Source organism: Misgurnus anguillicaudatus, chromosome 19 (genome assembly GCF_027580225.2).
Source record: "Misgurnus anguillicaudatus chromosome 19, ASM2758022v2, whole genome shotgun sequence".
NCBI classification, from domain to species: Eukaryota; Metazoa; Chordata; class Actinopteri; order Cypriniformes; family Cobitidae; genus Misgurnus; species Misgurnus anguillicaudatus.
This window is the reverse complement of record NC_073355.2, coordinates 23,669,936-23,690,501: the sequence shown is the minus strand read 5'-3', so window position 1 is coordinate 23,690,501 and position 20,566 is coordinate 23,669,936. Positions and strand designations below refer to the sequence as shown.

The following is a 20,566-nucleotide window of genomic DNA, read 5'->3' as shown; positions in this document are numbered from 1 at the left end:
GTCAATGCTGATCTATTTATCATCCTCTGCTGCCCCCTGTTGACCTCTAGTAGTAAGGGATCAAATGCGTCAGTCTTTTAAGTGATTTGTGTTGCTGTGCTTGTTTTGCACAATAGTACAAGGCAGTGTCCATTTTCATCAGACCTTACAGTTTCATGTAGCCTACAACATGCTTTTTGCATCATCTCTAGATATTTCAAGTCTTCACTTAAAGGATTCTGGTGCAGTTATCACAAAAATGGTCAAACAAACCACACTGCATTTTTTTCTTCATTTACTGATACATACTTTGTCTAATATTGAATCTGTTAATGGGATACAAAACATAAGATATTTTTTTAATTGTTGGTAGTGTATGTCTTTTACACATGCACATGCAGTTTATTGTGTCCGCTAGTAATTAGAATAGAAAATGAATATTAAAGTATGCATGAATGCTGTTTCATTACTAAGTCAAAACAGAAACAGATGTGATCTCATATGTAAGAGCAGGTGCATCCTGTGTCTGTTTTGTAATAGTACCATTGTATTTCAGTTTGCCCTTGTAAAAATATATAGAATATGTAAATGTAAATATGGTACACTGCTGTAGGTTAATTTTAGTAAATTAACAATAAAATACAATACATTTGTGTAATCCTGTCAATTCTGTTTTACATGTGATAATCCAATAAAATATCATTATTTTTATGGTGTTTTTGTATAGGGAGGCTGTTTGTTTCAGTCACTGTGTTGTCTGGCACAATAATACACAGCTTTGTCTTATTATCTCCTTTCAATGTTATTGTATTACTGGAGGTGTCTCCGGTGATGCTGAACTTTTTAGTGAATCCTTATAATATAAGCTTCCACCATAAGTGATCACTCCGATTCACTCCAGAGGTTTTCCTCCAGGCTGATGGATCCAGGCTGTAACATGGCTAGTAACTGAATAAGAGACTTTACAGTCGATAGTTAGAGAGCCATCAGGAAGACCAGTCAGAAACTCAGGCTGAGAGAGTTCACACTGGGTTGTCCTGTACCTCAGATGAAAATTGTTAATTATTTAAAATACTTTTTAGTCAAGTTGAAATATAAGTAACATTTTTAAGTAAGTTTGCTCTTGTATGTGGAGACAAAACCACCATGTGTGGGTTTCCTGCTCATTTTGGCCCTATCTAGGACATGGCTAAAAAAAAGCATTAAGTGTTTTGTGATATTTATAAGGTGTACAACTTTGCTGATGTCATTTAGTGTTACATTTCTAAACATACATTATTCATATGTTCCTAATTTAAATCCTGATGTTTACAATTGTACAGATTGTTTACTTTACTAGGTTTGATAGGTTGTGAAACATAAATTATACTTTTTCCACTAGTATTAATCTTGAGAATTATGTAAAAATTTAATAAAGGGGACAAGAAGTATATATCTTTTAATAAGAATTATAAGACTGAGATGTTTTTGAACAGAAGTGCTTGTGGTTTAGATCAGTGTGCTCTGTCGTGCACAGTAATACACAGCTGTGTCCTCAGTCCTCATATTCTGTCCTTGTAGAGTCAATGTGTTGCTGGAAGTGTCTCTTGTAATTTGAAATCTACTTTTCAGTTTATCGCTGATTTTTGTGCTACCATCATAACAAATCCATCCAACCCATTCCAGAGGTTTTCCAGCAGTCTGTCGTATCCAGTGAGTGCAGTATGTGCTAGTTACTGAATATCCAGACACTTTACAGGACAGAGTCAAAGTCTGATCAGGCCTCAGATTAATGGATGCAGACTGAGTCAGTTCAACACAATGGACACCTGGAATAAAATGTGACTTGGAAAGTAAAGCAATAAAAACACCTGAAATATGATAATTTTCAAAGCTATAAAGACTTACATGGTATAGCTGCTAGCAGCAGCACAAAGAGATATGAGCTAAACATGACTAGAGATGAGCTGAGCTAGAGTGATCTGTTTATATTTCCTTCACCCTTTAACACAAAAGAAGGAAATGGAATATTTGCATAGAGCACTGCTTTACGTCTAAAGATATACTGCTTAATTTACCATATTGTAAAATAAATGTGTTTTAATGCCATTAGGCACTTGTGGTTCTTAACTGTGTTAAAAGACATTTCATTATTAGAAAAATAGGTAGAAGAACACATCACTGGTTTCAGAGACCACAGAACTTGGGTTTCCTGCCAATGTGCCCTATAAATCACGTATAAAAACAAAACTTTCTGGGACATATATTTTCACAGGGTTCAGTCTATCAGTCAGTAAATCTAAGAAATAATTTTACGGACAATGGAAGGCTTTGAGATTGGAATTCCAGAAATTGAAATTCCAGAAATTGAAATTCCAGATATTGAAATGACAGATATGGGAATGACAGAAATTGAAATGACAGAATATGAAATTCCAGAAATTGAAATGTCAGAAATTGAAATGCCAGAAAACCAAAAACGCCGAGCCGCGCAACAGAAAAGAGGTCATCGTGTAGTCCAGGTGAAGGTGAAGGACTTCATACGCTTGTCTGTTATAACTGTCACCTTCTGCAACTTCATGCTTCTGGGTACAGCTGCATTGACATGCTCCTTAAAGGTAAAACATTAATAACCTTAAATAATACAATAAAGACATTGGTTTATTTAATATAAAGACATTTTTATATAGGCGAAAGCTGAAATATTTATTTGTATTTCTAGTCAATTGCTATAGTTATAATCAGGGCTTTGAACCAGAATTTTTTCCCAATTGGGTCGTTCCGAACAGAAACAGTATTTTAACGTTTCCGGTTTTCGGTTCAACCCTAAAGTTGACGTTCCTGAACCAGTTAGAACAAAAAAATAAAGTTCCCAAACCGGTTAATAACGTTCCATGTCAGCTGTGGGACATATAAATAAGTAGGCTGATCATTAGGACATTAAACTTAAATTATTAGTCTACATAATTTTCCTTAAGTCTCTATCTTATAAAAAAGCTACATTAAGCGGCATAACTATAATTCTGACATGCTTACATTTGTTGAGTGCACTTAAACATGCAAACACACACAAACGGAGGACGAATTACAAACGGCGCTTCGGGAAGAAGATGCAGCATAAACACATAAACTGAAAATTACGTTGATTTTCAGTGCTTAATTTGCCAAATGTATTTTATACATCCAGAGTTCTGATCTTTGAAAAGCATAGGGATAATCACGTTTGATTGGAGTTGGACCGGACACATTCAAACGCATGTGCGTCTGTGCGTACAGAAAATTGTGCACTTTAGCGCCTTTTTGCAATTAAATTGTTTAAAATCACTTAACTGTTAACATTTGCAAACACGTGCAAATGATCAACTTTCACCATATTTAAATTTGCGTATTAATCCGCAAATCGCATGCGAGCCGAACCGTTCAGCTGTGATCCGTTACACCACTAATTAGTATTAAAAAACAAACATCTTGAGATACTTGGTAGCCTACAATATTTACCTCTTATGATTAAGCATTAAAAGACTTGGGCTTGAGTAAACTACTTGCTGGTGGCAAGCTTCTCATTTCTCCAATGAGTCAACGACGACCGGAAGTGAACTTCACCGAGTCATATTGCACAGAAATCTTGTCAAAGAACGGAAAAAATAACGGTATTAATCGGTTACCATTATTTTCAATAAACGGTTCTGTTCCGGAAATGATGTTTTATTAACAAAGTTCGGGAGGAACATGTTCAAATAACCTAATCATCTCAACTACGACCAGCTGTCGACAATCAGCAATCATGTGTCCACCTGATCGGCATAAACAGAAACCTATATAGACTGGAAATCAACTCATCCTCTCTTCTCCGCACGATCGCCTAGTCACCTTACTAACCAGAACAGGGGGGGATTGTTCTGGATTGTTCCGGGCTCAGCCTTAGGCCCGAACCCTCTCCCCACCAGGAAGCGCTCCGGGCTCAGGCCATTAACGAGCTCGGAGCCCTCTCCTCGGACAGCACGCCAAATACGCATATTAATAACTCTGTTCTGAATTATTTGTAAGTGCGAACTCGTGAACATATATTTTTGGAAAGTTTATGGTTTTGTTTCTGTTCCTTGCAAAACATCAAAAGTTTCTGGTTTTCGTTTTTGTTCCTTGAACCGGTTAAGCCTTGGTTATAATACACAAAATTTCCAGGTGAAAATGTATCTGCTATATATTCACTTACATTTTCCTTCATGTATTAAATGTCTTTCAGCTGAATAGTAATTGTTAAAATTTTTATTTGCATTTCTATATTCACAGGCAATAGGTAGAAAGATTAGGAGGGATGTTGCTGGTGCCAAGAAGTTCGCCTGCTGTGCTCTAACTGCCAATATTTTTGCCATCATTGGGACAATCATTTGCATCATTGTTATTGCACTTGTCTTAGCTGTCAATAGATGTTATTATAAATGTAACTAAGGATAATGATTAGATTTATCCATCACAGAAAAGCACAACAGTAACCCCTGCAGCACCAGATAATTTTTATTTTGTTGTGAAAATGATTCAGCATGTCATATCATTCTTCTGCATTTGTATTTTTACTGGATATAGTCTGTTCTAAAAAGCACCAGCATTTACTGTTTAACTAATAATTATTAATTAAATTAGTTAAAGTAACTGACCTGAACAAAATATGAAGGCCCTTCAAGGCAAATCTTCCCTACACTCACTGCATTGCAATGCAGCTGCAAGTATTTAAAATGTTAAGTGTTGTAAATCACAGCTGGCATATAAATATTCAATAACTATATCCTTTTCTAAAGAGTAATGTTTGCAACGAGATACTACACTCTCAGAATAGAAAGATAGCCTACGAAATGTCACTGGGATAGTACGCAGTAGGCTACACATTTTACCTAGAGTACATTTTGATACAAGTATGATACTATTATGACTTTTTGAAGGGTACTCTCCCAGTGACAGCTTTGGTCATTTTCTTTCTAGTATATATGGGTGTGTCTGAAAGTTTTATCTACTATCTACCATGTTTTTTGAATCTCTGGTGAGTTCTTATCTTAAACAATTGTGCCTTATGGTGACTACTTTTAAGTCTGTATCATAGAACTGCAGGCACTAAAATCAAATTAAAACAGAAGCTGTCATTTCTCAGTAAGTATTGACATAGGAAGATTTGAAAGCAGCCGCTCCACGTTATTTAAGTATAATAAAACATATTAAAAAACACAATACAATACAACACAATTGTGTTTTACAAAACCACAATAGTGCAGCATATTGTGATGATGTTCCAAATAAAACAATAAAAAGATATCCTACTGTGACATTAACAGAAATGTAACATCAAAGACGAAAGTTAAATCTTAAAGGATTTTAAGATAGGGTGAATGACATTGCATTTTTCTTTAAATAACAACAAAAAAAAAAAGATTTTATTGTTATGTGTATTTTTCCTATACGCATAACAGAATAAATCTATATACTGCACAATGTTAAATCATGAAACAGCTTGCTTCAGTTAAAATGTAATTCAACAATTTCTAATTTGTCTAATTTCCTGTTCCCACTATTATAAATTCAATATGTAGAGACAAAACCATCTGCATAACCACATAAACCAATGAAATGTGGGTTTCTTGATCATTATGCTCTATGTAGGACACACCTAAAAACAAAACAGGAAGAGTTTAATGAGATCAGAGTGATGTTTTCTGGTTAAAAAAAAAAACTGCAAACTCCATTTACATTAAACATTAGACACGTGTTCCTAATCCTGATGTTTAAAATTTTACAGATTTTTCTTACTGAATTTTGAGAGAATGTTTATATGCTTTGGTGGTTTTAACTGGTTTAAAATATAAATAATTATGAGGTAAAGAGGTCAAAGAACATATCGCAGGTTTCAGAGACCACAGAGCTATGGGTTTCCTGCCAAGTAGTGCTTATAAGTTAAATATACAAACAAAAAGGACTTTCTGGGACAAATACTTTCACAGGGTTAAGTCTATAAGTCAGTTAACCTAGTCCATACTGAAATATCATAATCTAATTATGTGGAAAAAATAGTGCTAAATAGCACAAAAAGCACTAAAGTACTAAAGTATAGCACTAGGTTCCCATATGATGACAAGCCAGTAAACCCGTTTTATGGTTATAGAACTGTTTTTATTTTTTTTGCAGGGGGGTTAGCCATGAATCCATAAACATTGATTTTAGATTGATTTTGGCATGGCCTTAAATAAATACTCAAGTCAAGATATCAAGGTTATATTTTCTTTACATTATGTAAGAGGTTTTAAGTGAAAAACAATAAATAAATAAATGACGTCAGCTGGGTTTCACAGACTAGGTAAGTTACCTGCAAAATATCTGTAAAGGTTTAACAACCGCTGGCATTTAAAATCCCAAATGTTATAAACCACAGCTGGTGTACAAACATTAAGTCACTCCAAACAGTCTTGTGGTGAAACAACAGGCTCTATTGTACATCCTGGATGGACAAGAATAGTGGAAAACTATGTATAAATTGTTGACGTACAACTCCTATTTTTTCTGTGATGCATGAATGTAAAATAAAACCATTTTGGACGATGACAATGCTGCTATCTGTTGGAACTAGGAAAGGACTCATTTGATGTGATTTTAAGCTGAAGAGAAGTAAAAGGAATAAATTCCTTATCTTGTAAGCGTCAATGTGTCACTATATGGCATCATTCAGCATTGCTAGATGCTAGATACTAGATGCAAAAGCATGTCGTATATATTTTTTATGGCCAATTCATAAAGTTCAATAATTTATTAAAGGCAAAATGGAAAGAAACAAACAAAAATATTTGGGCCTGTGAGTGAGAGAGATCAGGTGCATCCTGTGTCATTTAATAGAAACAATGAAGCAGCATTTCAAATGTAAGTTGTTATGATAATGTTCAAACCGCACATCATTGAAATAAAGCACTCATACAAACAACACCAAAATATGCCTACTCGATGGAGAACACTTCAACCAGAAACTCCCTGGGGGAAATACCCGAAACTAAGAAATACAAATATAAGCCTAAAAGCCTATTACAGGCCAGTGAAAGGACCATATGAAACTACTGAACCTTTCAAGCATTAAACTGACTAGTTTTGTTAACCAAAACATTAACAGCTGCAACATGCACCTGTGCTTAACAGATGTACAGTATTACTGGAAAATATCTCAGTCATATCATGCGTAAGAATACAATAATCTTTCTAAATCTAATTTAAATATACAAGGTAACAAATGTAACATAGGCCTACTCCAGTTAGTTATTTTACACAACTAACCTATCCATCACTGTCATAAAAAATCTTTGAATTTTGTTATTATTAAATGGGGCGGTTTCCTGGACAGGGATTATCTTAAAACAGCACTAAGCCTTAGATTAATTAGGAAATATAACTAGTTTTAACAAACATGCATTACTAAAAACATTACTTGTGTGCATTTCGAGGCAAAACAAAGAGTACTGATGTATTTTAAGATATGTCTGTCTAAGTTGTTGTCAGTTTGGACAGCTCTTAAAAATTTTTTTTGTCTAATCCCTGTCCTGGAAACCATCCCAATATATTTTATTTTGATACCAGCTGTCTACACAATAAATTAATGTTTTATTTAATAGACAGCTGTCTGCATGGCCTGACGTAAGAAACGAGTTTTCTTTAGGTTTTAGATTTTTTTTTTTTTATAAATCCCTGCAAAGGTTGTGGTGAACTTTTGTTCTGAGAAGCTGCAGATTCCTCACTTTATCTTGTATTTTCATGCTGTTTTTACATGCATTTTTTGTATTTATTCATCGCGCTGTCTTTAAATGTTTCGTTATTAAGTTAATGCAATATCAGGTTTTTCGAGCTGCAGCAGTCTGAGCTAATGACAAACCAGACAAACTTGAATTTGCTGAATAAAAAAGAAAAACCCGGAACTACTTTTTCTCTTCACGTGCTACAGTGAAATACACAGAGCTGTAAGTTGCTTTATTCTCTCAAGGTAAGTTAAAAGATTATTTTGGCTGTGTAAAATCTCTATTACTTGTATCAGTAGCACTTGGATAAACAGCCGATCTTTGGTAAACAAATGTTTTGAAAGCATGCGTTGTGTTTGTTTCACGAAGCTGTTCTTCAATTCCCGTTTCATAGTGCCCTGTTAAGAGATTTGCTTATAAGCGAAAGGTAAACAAAAACTCTGTTAACTCTGTAAACTAATATGCGTAGTTGAGACATTTATTATGCGTCATACCAAGCTCCCCACTTCCTTGTGCTCGTGAAAATAAACTGTTTTACTCAAGGAAAAGCTGAACGTTTTTAATAGTCACGTTTAACTCTTCGAAAACATTCTGTGAAGACGACGTGTTGATTTGTAGTTTATTATAAATGTCAATCATAGAGATGGGCGAGGCTTCGCACCCCGGAAGTTGTATCACTCCGAAATCATTTGTCGTGTAAATAATATAATTCTTATAATTTTAACTATTTACTAGGTGTTTAAAATGTAAATCCTTTTAACGTTTCAATGTATCAGATACATTTAAATAAAAATTATTTTCCAGAGCACAACTGCAATTGGACCGTAACAAAGATTTGTTAAAATACTTTAAAATAGTGAACTGCCAATTCGGAACATTAACATGTTTAAACGATTTAACGGGTTTTTTTAACCAATTTTTTTTTATTAAGGCAATAAACATACTGATATTTAAATGTCCATTAGACATTTTGACAATATGATTTATGGGCTCCTCGCGCCCCCTTGAGGAATAACATTTTATTGTCAGGCGAATCCCTTTGACCTAAATTGTTTACTTGAAGTACCCAATGAGATTTTGAGTAAATATTTTAATAATTTAATAGCACATTTTAATGTTTTATTTCAAAAATATTTATTTTTAATACGTTTTAATCACTAGTATTTTAACATAGTTATTGTTTTTAGTACTTTAAAAGTATATGTTTTGGCCCCTCATCTGGTAATTTTCTTTTTTCTTTATTGAAATAAACTCTGTCAATTCCCCTGCGAACCATCAGTTTGGTAAACACTGGTCTAACAATCCCTATTTTATATGAAAGGACTAACAGGCTTCTCAATGATTTCTTAACATCTTAAAGTTTAATCTGTACAGAAATTCTGAAATGCACTTGTTCTCAATATACCCCCACAGGCAAACACAGGTGTTTTCACAATGGAGAGCCATAAAGAAGTGGTGGAGAGGCTGCGTGGTGCTTTCCGCTCCGGAGTGACTCTCCCGGCCCATTTCCGGTTAACTCAGCTAAAGGCCATGCTGTTGATGCTTGAAGACAATGAAGCACAGATCTTAGAAGCACTACATCAAGATCTTGCCAAGGTATTAACATGCACAGTAACTTACTTATCTTAAATTTGACACACACGTTTAAAACTGCAATATTTTCATCTGTCTGACAGCCGAAGTTTGAGGCAGTGCTCTCGGAGATTGAAATAGTTGTGAATGACCTTTGCCTCACAATCAGTAACTTGCACACCTGGATGCAGCCTTCTTATGTGGACAAAAACTTGGTAAGATTTACACAACACATCATATATTCACAATATATTTTTTGTTGCATCATTAACATATACAGGTATTGGAGTTATGACTGCAGATGAGCTATAAAGGATGTATTTGTGTTTCAGGCAACAAAGCTAGATGACTGTTTTGTACGCCGGGAGCCATTTGGTGTTGTTTTGATTATTGGAGCGTGGAACTATCCTCTTCAGCTTATTTTGTTACCTCTGATAGGTGCCATTGCTGCAGGTACCATAAACATTTCTATAGCCATTCAGCCCTTGTGACACATCTGCTGTACGTTTTACCTAATGTCTTTTTGTCAGGTAACTGTGCGGTACTGAAACCGTCCGAAATAAGTAAATCAACTGAAAAACTTATTTCTGAACTCATTCCTAAGTATCTGTCCAAGGTAATTCTTTGGAAGAATCAAATGATCTCATGGTTTTATTACATAGGCTGCAAGGGATTTGTCTGCAATTCTTCTCTTGCGAATATGCTTGTTTTTTGTCTTGTAGGACTGTTATGCTGTCGTTTGTGGAGGACCAGAGGAGACCAAGTCATTGCTGGAGAATAGATTTGATCATATCTTCTACACAGGTAGGAGGTTTTATTGTTATCAGGGACCAAAAATAAAAGTTGCATTTTTTTAAATTATTACTCCTCGCTTCTTCAGGCTCTCAGAATGTGGCCCGTTGCATACTCCAAGCAGCTGCAGTGCACCTCACTCCAGTAACTCTGGAGCTTGGTGGCAAGTGCCCATGTTTGATACATGGGCGGATAGACATGAAAGCTGCTGCTAAAAGGCTGGTGTGGGCCAAGTTTTTCAACCTAGGGCAAAGCTGTGTGGCTCCAGACTATGTATTATGCACTGCTGAGACAAGGGAAGCGTTGCTACCTTTTATCAAAGAGGCCCTGGAGATCTTCTATGGATCTGAGCCCGAAAAAAGCGAAGATCTGGGCCGTATTGTGACAGACAGACACTGGAACCGATTGGTTGAGCTGCTAAATAAGTCTAAGGGAAAGGTGGCGATTGGAGGAGAGAGTGACAGGGATAAGAAGTACATTGGTGAGTAAACCGGGTGTGATTACTACACAGTGCCAGACTGATGGATAAAAGCAGAGATTAAATTCTATCAACATCTCTTTTTGGCTATAGCCCCCACTGTTGTCGTGGATGTGCAGGAGTCTGATGCTTTAATGCAAGAGGAGATTTTTGGCCCCATCCTTCCTATACTGACCATAAAGTCTCTCGAAAAAGGGATTGATTTCATCAATGAAAGAGAAAAGCCGCTTGCACTTTATGTGTTCTCTGATGAGTCTCAGGTATAGAGGGTAAAACAAAAGCTATTCAGAGTAATAGTGTAGTGTACGTGTAAAGTAATGGTTATATAGATGCGTATTTTTTCCTTTTAAGATTGTGACCACAGTTCTGGAGAGAACCAGCAGTGGAGGCTTCTGTTCCAATGATGGAATCGTTCACATGTCCCTTCCTGGTTTACCATTTGGAGGAGTGGGTAAGTGTGGAAATGCATTAAAAAACGCATTAAATCCGGGAAATGTTTCTAACAAGTGCTTGTTGACGCAGGTGCCAGCGGGATGGGCAGCTACCACGGCCGCTGGGGTTTTGAGACGTTCAGTCACAAGCGCGGCTGCATGCTGAGGGGCTGGGGACTGGAACGCATCAACGTGCTGCGCTATCCCCCCTACAAAGATAGCAATCTTAGCTGGTTGCGCTGGGCCACCACTACCAAAAAAAAGGGATGGACGGAGTGCACCATTATGTGAGGGGCCAGCCATTTCCTAGATTTGTCTAATGCACCAGTATAAAAACCATGACAGTTACTTAGGGTCGGTACAACATTTGGTCAATAATACTTAGTTTAAGATTTCCAGTTATACATAGATATATAAAGATTTACTCTGTTCATTTATTTCAAATTTTCACTAGAGGTCAGCATTGAGATAAGATGTAGATGTACAAGTACAATATGTCATATTTCATTGTTATAATGATGTATAATTTGCTGTTAAAATATATTAAAATATATACATGGTAAGTCCAAAGGAACTTCCGTTCAGAAGGTCAGAAAATGGATCCTACAAGTTATCTAAACTACAGTAAATAGTGGGCTTTTGTGATACTTGAAAGTGTTATGTATGGATACTTTATATACACATAATTTGTATGTTCTACTTATTTTGCAATACTGATCATAAGAGCTTAGTGTTATCTGTTGGTGGACATGTAAAGAAGCATTGTATTATCTGTTGGTGGACATGTAAAGAAGCATTGTATGTGTGTGCTAGATAAACTTAACTTTGCCAAATCTACTTTAAAAATTGTAAACTACAAACTTGGCATATAACAAGACAGTCCCAAATTAAAAAGAATGCTTGAGCTGAAAAGAATTTATTTTTCAGACTAATTTTAAAAATGTGTCAGTGTCATTGGTTTTGTCTCAAGATGCACACCAGAACGTGTAAGGCATTTTTCTATCAACCTAATTTAAAGGGGACATTTCATGAAAATCTGACTTTTTCCATGTTTAAAGGTGCAGTGTGTGAATTTTAGCAGGATCTAGTGGTGAGGATGCAAATTGCAACCAAAGGCTTAGTCCACTGCTCACCCCTTGCTTTTGAAACACATAGAGAAGCTACGGTAACTGCCACCAGACAAACATGTCATCGTCAGAGACAACTTAGTAAAAAAATTGTCCGTTAAGGGCTTCTGTAGAAAAATGGCGACTTCCATGTAAGGGGACCCTCTTTGTATGTAGATAAAAACATCTCATTCTAAGGTAATAAACACATAACGGTTCATTATGAAAGGTCTTTATACACCCCTGATAATATAGTTTTGTATATTATTTTGCATTTCTGTCAAGAGATTACACACTGCATCTTTAAGTGCTATAATTGGGTCCCCGGTGCTTGTGTTAACCTAAAAAATGCGAAAAAGATCAACCCAGTAACTTAGTTTTGGTAAAGCATTTTCTGCAAGCATGTAAAAATAGGTCATTGAAATCTAGCTCCCCTTGTGATGTCAGAAGGGGATAATACCACCCCTAAATCTGCACTTTCCAACCACAGCACTGCCATTTAGTGCAGAGATCAGCTCATTTGCATTTAAAAGGATACCCAAAAACAGCACATTTTTGCTCACATCTACAAAGTGGAAGTTTTAATATGTTATAATAAGTATTAGTAATCTATATGGTATTTGGAGCTAAAACTTTACATATGTACTCTGGAGACACCAAAGATTTATTTTACATCTTATAGGTGTCTTGTGAAATGTCCCCTTTAATTAAAGCAACACTATGTAGTTTCCATGTAAAAATGACTTACAGCTCCCCCATGTGGTTGAAAAGCGCAACAGTGCCTGGTATCAGACACTCTTCTGCAGGCAGGGGGAGGGGTGGGGCTGTGTGCTCTACCCTCCACCGCCACTTTCAGAGTGTGCTTGTAGCAGCTAGGAGGCTGCTCAGGTTGCAGCAACAGTATAATTTTTCCAGTTAAAAGCTGTTCTATCACTGAAATAATTTTAGAGACATTCTTTAAAGGTAAAAAATTACATAGTGTTGCTTTAAGGCATAGCCCTGGCTTATGCTAAGCCTTGTTTGTGAAACCAGGCCTATATTTCATTATTTAGATACAAATATTTCTAGAAAGGGAAATCAATTTTCATGTGATTTATTTGAACAATAGCTATAAAATGTCTTGCTTCAAATTATTTTATACTGGCAAGCACATATTATAGCATATTTGTGGCGCAAACATTCTAAATACCCAGACATCAAACCCTGCACAATATTGTGTTCCTATCCAGTTGGTGTACCAGTTACCTTATGTCTTGCTAAAAATATGTTTTTGTGCAGTATAGAAATATGAGGGCATCCATGCTCCTCCACATTTGCATCTGTAAGGTGGTCCAGATTCTGGTACTGCTTCTCAAGCCTATGCTTACTGACATTACTTAATAAAAATGTCAAATACAAAAAAGAATGTCACAGGTTTCAGATGTGTGAGCTGGTGACAATCCTCCAAGGCATCTCCCAAAAGAGATGCTGAACTAGTTACATGGTAGTTTGCTCCTGCATGGAGTCTATTTCAGGGTTCAGGTTTGTGGGAGGAGGTGGGGGTGCTGCCAGGCTTTCCTGGCTCCGAGGCTTGTGATTGAGGGGAGGCGGATGTGCTCGCAGGGCTGGCAGGTTCTTTCTGAACAAGTTCTGGCTCGTCTTGCCCAGCCTGTGGAGGATGAACCAGGACCTTGTCGATGATCCCGAAATCCTGAGCTTCCATCGGACTCATGTACCTGTCTCTCTCCATCACACCCTCTATATGAGGACAACATAAAAAAGTGATACTGAAAACTAGCTAGTCATTTTGTGTGATTGGCTGTTTTTTTACATAAAATCGTTATATATCATGTAAAATGTGAAAATATAACCTTATATATTTTTAAAAACATCCCAGAGCCTTGAATTTTTCCCTCCAGATTCACAAACTTTCAAGGATTTCATGGACCCGTGGGTACCCCGTTTAATATCTTTAATACTGACTGAGTATGGCCATGTTAAAGTTTAACAAAATCAATGTGAAATCAAACTTTGATGCTCCTTATCTCATAATTAGATTGAGACTTTAGGCATAATCACAAACTTGATCAATAAAGAAAGCCCTGCATGCAATAGCACAATTACCTATAGTCTCCAAAAGCTGCCCTGTGTGTTTCGAATAGATGACGTTGATCTGTCTTTTCAGCTTGAGGATTTCCTCTGCCTGGATGGCAATATCTGTTGCCTGCCCCTGTATTTATAAATAAATTAGTGTTTAAATTTTTTGCAACCTTGTAATTCTCTTCCCAGAAGTTCTTTAAATTTATACTCACCCTTGCACCTCCAGAAGGCTGGTGCACCATTATTCTGGCATTGGGCAGTGAATGCCTCATGCCTGCAGTTCCTGATGCCAACAGCAGACTGCCCATACTGGCAGCCTGGCCCACACACCAGGTAGAGATGGGATTTAAGATATACTGCATGGTGTCATAGATCGCAAGTCCAGCTGTAACTACACCCCCTGCAATATGCAAGAAAGGAAATAGTATATATAGACAGAAAAAGCATGCAAAAACAGCACCAGTGTGTTTTGAAAGTCATTCTCTGAAGAATATAGATGAATACTATTTTACAGCTTTTGCTAAATAAATACTTTTTTTTATTTATGATATATATATATATATATATATATATATATATATATATATATATATATATATATATATATATATATATATATATATATACAAACTTGTATCCGTCAATAGAATTATGTTACTCTCACCAGGGCTGTTGATGTACATGTGAATAGGTTTGTTATTGCTCTCTGACTGGAGAAAAAGTAGTTGAGCAATAACCAGAGAGGCCACTGTGTCATCGATCTAGATAAAAAAAAACATTTTAACAGAATGAGAAGAAAACTAAAGAAATGTATTTTTTAAAACAATACTACTGTGGGTCTGTCTTAGCAATTTACTTACAGGACCCATAACACAGATGATTCTCTCTCTGAGTAGCCTTGAGTAGATGTCATACGCGCGCTCTCCTCGTCCCTGAAACAGACCATGTGTTGCAAAGCTGTCAGAGTTCATTACTTTTACATTAATCATTTAAATACATAAATCTAACGCTGATATAAAATATAGTAATCAACATTTGAAGTGGATCAAAAACGTCCATCAAAGTTGTCCTAAGACAAGAACGGTATTGGTTTTAAGACAATTTTTAAGAAAGGTTTTGATCCACTTCAAATGTTGACTAGTGTATATAAAAGATTTGTATCAAGGTCGAAATCAAGCAAAATATTTAGATAAACGTATAAACTTGCCGTCTGCTCCACAACGATAGGTATGAGTGGACTTCTCAATAATGAAGTCTGATGAATGGAGCGAATCCCTTTGAGTGTAGAAACACCACATTGTAAAACTCTCTATAAAAAATAATGACCAATTGTAAAAAAAAACGGATCTCTGCCATTTTGTGCAAGGTAACGTTAGTTGGATATGGTAACTTAGTAGCTAGACCTTGTCATTACTGTTACACCTAAAAAAAAGCTTATTTCTTAAAATAACCTTGAGCAAAAAAAATAAGATCATGTAATATAACAGAAAAAAATACTAGGAAAAGAGCTGTAAACAGTTACACAGAACAGGTGTTTTAATCGGGAAATGTCATTACTAACTTACTTCAAAAACTAACGTTACTCGGGAGTTGTTTTGACTTACATAATTAGTACAATTTTGTACATTCATATTTATTTTCAGAGCGCAGTTTTATACTCACTTGCAATAACATGTTTCTGATAAGCAACCCTCACACGACCCCTGTGTTCACCCGGATGTGAAGTTACTCCAGTCATATGACGAAATCCCATGCGAGACTGCGCATGAGCACTAGATGGCGCTGTGGAAAAGCAAAATGTTTCCAAAAGTAGTGTAATGTTAGCATTATATATAAAAAAAGATTTTCTTTAGTTCTGTTCTGATCTTAGTCTCCTACTTGTCAACGTAGCTTTGTAAACTATGCACATTGTTAGCTCTTGTAGAAAGTAGATATTGAATGCTTCCTTATGTGTTGCTTTGGATAAAAGCATATTCTAAATTGATTGTTTATTTAATAATTTAAAATTAATGCTATATTTAGCATTAACACTAATTTAATTAAATTTACTGTTATGTATGCTACATTTAAAGGGATAGTTCGCCCAAAAATCATCTTCTTCATCATCATGTTCTAAACCTGTATGATTTTTTTTTTTTTTTTTTTTTTTTTGATGAACACAAAATAAAATATTTTGATTAATGATGCTAAGCATGCAGCTAAAAAAATCATAAAGGTTCAGAACAACATGAGGATAAGAAAATGAAAACAGTTTTTCAATTTTGGGTGAACTTAATGTCTTTGTATACATGTTAATAGCTTATTGAAAGAAACTAAAAAAAAACAGTATGCGTGTTATTGATTAAGAGATATCCTCATGAATATTATTCTTACATATGTTTTATTTCATTACATTATTTAATGTTAATTGTTAATACTATTAATTGTTATGTTTGTTCGTTGTAAGGACAAGTTGCGCTGCAGCTTTATGAAGCTTCGCACATGTTTGCCGATAGGGGCGCCGTTGAGCCAGTTACTGCCGAAGTCACTCTCGTTTTGACATTGTTGAAACTTTCGTCTTTCTGTCAGTAGACATGTCAAATAACAGCGCAAACAGCAGCTTGGTGGCTTTACAGAAAACCGTCAAACAGCTGCGACTCGAAGCAAGCATCCGCAGGATTAAGGTGAGTTTTTAAGGAAACAGATTGGAAATGTTTATGAAGAGCGAACAGGGTGTGACTTGACAGACTTGTTTCTTGTTCACCGCTGAAAGTTACTCTCTGCAAAGTTTGATTCTTGGGACTACCCGTGTATTCTTTAAACCATATTTTAAGCATGTAATCTATTAAAAAATACTTGATACAAATGTTGTGTCATGTATTACAGCTGTTTGGTTTCAATGACAGCTTACATCGTGGCCTGCCTGGCGTGAAAACTTCAATCACCGTCGATTTTCTCAGCTGTTTCAAGGCTACGCCTTCCCTAGTGACAGCTTGTGTGTAAATTGATCAAACGTAGCAGACGTTTTTTAATTTGTTTTTGTGTATTACAGTTATGCCACCGTACAAAATCTCAAAACTGTTCCTCGTGCTGCAGTCTAACTAGATTTGAAAACTCTGTGAAGGCAACAGTAAAGCTCTTTGTTGATCGAGAAACACAGTGGCGCAATTGTTGGTCGAAAAATCTAAATCCGTATTAGTAGCCACAAATTACCACTGCCCCCAAACCGATATCTTTAAAAACACAAGGCTTTATTTGTTCTGAAATTAACCATGGATTAAATAAAGATCGCGTGATGCTTTCTGAAATAAACAACAGAGCGCTCTACAAACCTTTTTTATCTGCGCATGTGTATAAATGCAAGTACTGTAGTGTCATGGGGAGAGCGAGGCAAGTTGTCGCATTTTAAAGTACTAGTAACCCAAACAAGTCAAGTACCCGTTTTTCTGCCATACCAGATATATATATGGGGTTGTTGGACGCCAAGGTACCGCGAGAGCGATTCGAGTAATGATACATAGAAGTCGCTCTGAATCGCTCTCGCGGTACTTTGACGTCATCCGCTTGTACGTTCATGCGAGCCATATGAAGTTGAACAAGCCTAATGATTTGATTACTTAAGTTGAACACAAACTATAACATGCTTTCATTTTTAAGCTTCAAAAAACACATATATTTATCATTAAAGTAATCCAAATGACTCTTGTGGTATAAATTATGTCTTTTTGAGAGAGAAAAAGGTTTGTGAGAGAAAAGTATAAATATTTAAGCTTATTTTGCAAAAGTTAAAATAATATGGCAGCACGTCGGTAACATTAAATCTCATTGGTTCTCCTTGCATCTTGTGACGAAACATGCATATTACAACTAGTCTTAACTTTCACTAGTCATGAGATATGCGAGAACTATAGATATTTGATAATGTGTGTTTCTGTGTGTTTATATTTCGGTTTTGCTTAAACGTATAAGCTTCAAATATTAAACAATTCCCTTAAATTCCATTATTTCACTTTAGAGATATATTAACCCACTAGTAGAGTCATTTGGTTTACTTTAATATGTGCTTTTTATGCTTTGTCATTTTATTCCCTTTAAGAAGATAATATCGCAGCATTCTAATAGAAATGTATTTGTTTGTGTGCAACTGGATAAAGGAAGTCATCTGGGATGACACGAGAATTAATAAATATCAGCGAATTTGCAGGTTTTTGGTGAAGGTTTCCAGTGAATAGTTTTCAGGGATATTTCACAATGGAAAAAAATGTCAAATGTCAAGCATATGTCATGTGTTATGTAATTCTAAACATCAAAACAGCAGGAAGTGTGTTCACTTGTTTACACAAAAGCTATAAGCCCAATGTTTAGTTTGAAGGATAGATTTCACTAACATTGGAATTTTGAAATTTTCTTATAATATGTCATTTCTCCTTCAATCTAGGTTTCTCAAGCTGCAGCCGACCTTAAAGCATTCTGTATTCAAAATGCCAATAGGGATCCTTTACTTATGGGAGTGCCATCCAGTGACAACCCATTCCGCCCCCCTAAATCTTGTGCACTGTTCTGAGGTACTAACAATAATTTCAGTGATACAATTTGTTTATCATTAACAGAAATATAAAAATCTCTCTCTCTTTCCCCAAGGAGGCAAGATGAAGAGAGATCAGGAGAATCTTCTGAACATTCCTTTTTTACATTTTTACACTAGAAGGCAGAATTTTTTCCCAAGTCCTATTTTCTTGGTGCTATCTATAGCACGGCTGAATCACTACTTTAACACTACACGTGCAAGTTACACTAAAATGTTTTATTTGAAGTCACACACATGTAAAAATATGATTAATGAAGAAAACCATTTAAATGTATATAACCTTAATTAAGGTAATGGCCAAACAATAATAAGCATGGTAGTCCAACTTAGACACAGGGAGAGTTTAGAGTGCCCAGTTTGGTTCTTTTTGGGGTCTCGTTTTTTTATGAAGTGACCACAATTATGCAACAGGTTTGCCATGTCAATATAAATATCTTTCTTACACTGAAATATGTGGTCTTGTTTGTGAAGAAACACTGAAACACCTTGTTTTTGTACTGATGCAGTTAGGCTTATACATGAACTGTTGTTACCATGAATCTTATGTAATTAAGATATTTAACTGTATAACCAGTTAGCTGTATTGAAGGAAAAAGATATCTTGAATCTCAGGTTCTTTTTGATAAAAGATTAATGCTGTCTTTCTGTTATATCTAAACACTGCTGAGGTACTTACATTCAAATGTATTTTCTTGATTCCCTAGGTATATGGTTTTGCATCATTTTGGAGTTTCTTAAATGTTAGTGTTAACATAAGAAATATAATTATACCTGTGTGTTTGTATTTGTCGGTGAAATGCGTTCGTGTTGTGTCTTTTCTGTTTGTACAAGAAATCCAAATGATTAAAAGCATACCAGCTGGTCTGTTTTTGCATCTACTCTAACTGTGCATGTGTGTTTAGCTCATTTTATATGAGTCAACCACTGGACATTCATGCAAATGTCCCTTCTGTGTAAGGGTTTGATTACTGTCAGCTGTATGTTGCATGACTGCCTGGATAACTTTTTACCCTGTTTACCTCATGCAGGGATTGAGTTTAACATTTTACAGAAGTGCTTACAAGAGCAACATCTACAATTTTGCAGTAAGCTAAGATATTATGATGGCAAACTCTACCTTGCTTTACAATGTACCACAGTAACTAAATGTATTTAAAAAAAAAAACATTGTTAATTAAATACTATTTTAAAGTTTAAAGTTGTATAGCTTTAGAAGAACCTTTTTGGACCCCGCTCACAATTTCTACCCAATAAAATATTGTAGAGCTTTAAGATGCAACACTAATATCTTGGCTTGTTTTGTCTTATTTTAAATCATTTGACGTCTTGAGGCACCCAGTTGAGGAAACACTGCTTAATGTTACTAAAAAAAATCATTATATGTTACTGTTTGTTTTTTTTGTAAATGTACCTTTTATAATTGCATAAAATGTATTAGTGATTTTACTAAAGATGACTCACATAAAAATATTGTGGTATACTTAAAGGTGCAGTGTGTACATTTTAGCGGCATCTAGTGGCAAGTTGTGAATTACAACAAACGGCTCAGTCCACTGCTCACCCCTCGCTTTTGAAACACATAGAGAAGCTACAGTAGCCGGCACCGAACAAACATATCATCGTCGGAGACAACTTAGTAAAAAAGTTTGTCCAGTAAGGGCTTCTGTAGAAACAAGGCAGCACAAAATGGCGACTTCCATGTAAGGAGACCCTCAGTGTATGTAGATAAAAAACGTCTCATTCTAAGGTAATAAACACATAACAGTTCATTATGAAAGGTCTTTATACACCCCTGATAATATAGTTTTGTATATTATTTTGCATTT

General features: G+C 35.6%; 3 protein-coding genes across 5 annotated transcripts; 2 read left to right on the top strand and 1 right to left on the bottom strand.

The window, feature by feature from the left end:
- Positions 1 to 7,722: 7,722 nt before the first annotated feature.
- Positions 7,723 to 11,929, top strand: aldh3b1 (aldehyde dehydrogenase 3 family, member B1). Of its 3 annotated transcripts, XR_008640984.2 has the most exons (11): positions 7,725 to 7,960; positions 9,129 to 9,311; positions 9,392 to 9,502; positions 9,620 to 9,740; positions 9,818 to 9,903; positions 10,010 to 10,091; positions 10,168 to 10,560; positions 10,651 to 10,817; positions 10,909 to 11,008; positions 11,080 to 11,567; positions 11,599 to 11,929. XR_008640984.2 is itself a non-coding variant. In XM_055193482.2 (10 exons), the coding sequence occupies exons 2-10, from the start codon at positions 9,150 to 9,152 to the stop codon at positions 11,277 to 11,279; spliced, it is 1,422 nt and encodes a 473-aa protein (XP_055049457.1). In that variant the 5' UTR covers positions 7,723 to 7,937; positions 9,129 to 9,149; the 3' UTR covers positions 11,280 to 11,929. The 3 variants fall into 3 exon arrangements, 2 of the variants coding, with proteins under 2 accessions (XP_055049457.1, XP_055049456.1); XM_055193482.2 differs by having other exon boundaries at positions 7,723 to 7,937; positions 11,080 to 11,929; XM_055193481.2 differs by having other exon boundaries at positions 11,080 to 11,929.
- A 1,242-nt stretch (positions 11,930 to 13,171) lies between these two features.
- Positions 13,172 to 15,955, bottom strand: clpp (caseinolytic mitochondrial matrix peptidase proteolytic subunit). Its single transcript, XM_055193491.2, has 7 exons — positions 15,836 to 15,955; positions 15,381 to 15,482; positions 15,034 to 15,105; positions 14,838 to 14,934; positions 14,386 to 14,573; positions 14,198 to 14,303; positions 13,172 to 13,831 (listed from the first exon to the last, which is right to left on the bottom strand). The coding sequence occupies exons 1-7, from the start codon at positions 15,845 to 15,847 to the stop codon at positions 13,605 to 13,607; spliced, it is 804 nt and encodes a 267-aa protein (XP_055049466.2). The 5' UTR covers positions 15,848 to 15,955; the 3' UTR covers positions 13,172 to 13,604.
- A 707-nt stretch (positions 15,956 to 16,662) lies between these two features.
- LOC129434874 (guanine nucleotide-binding protein G(I)/G(S)/G(O) subunit gamma-5) lies at positions 16,663 to 19,624 on the top strand. Its single transcript, XM_055193497.2, has 3 exons — positions 16,663 to 16,836; positions 18,591 to 18,717; positions 18,794 to 19,624. The coding sequence occupies exons 1-2, from the start codon at positions 16,747 to 16,749 to the stop codon at positions 18,714 to 18,716; spliced, it is 216 nt and encodes a 71-aa protein (XP_055049472.1). The 5' UTR covers positions 16,663 to 16,746; the 3' UTR covers position 18,717; positions 18,794 to 19,624.
- The last annotated feature ends 942 nt before the right edge of the window (positions 19,625 to 20,566 follow it).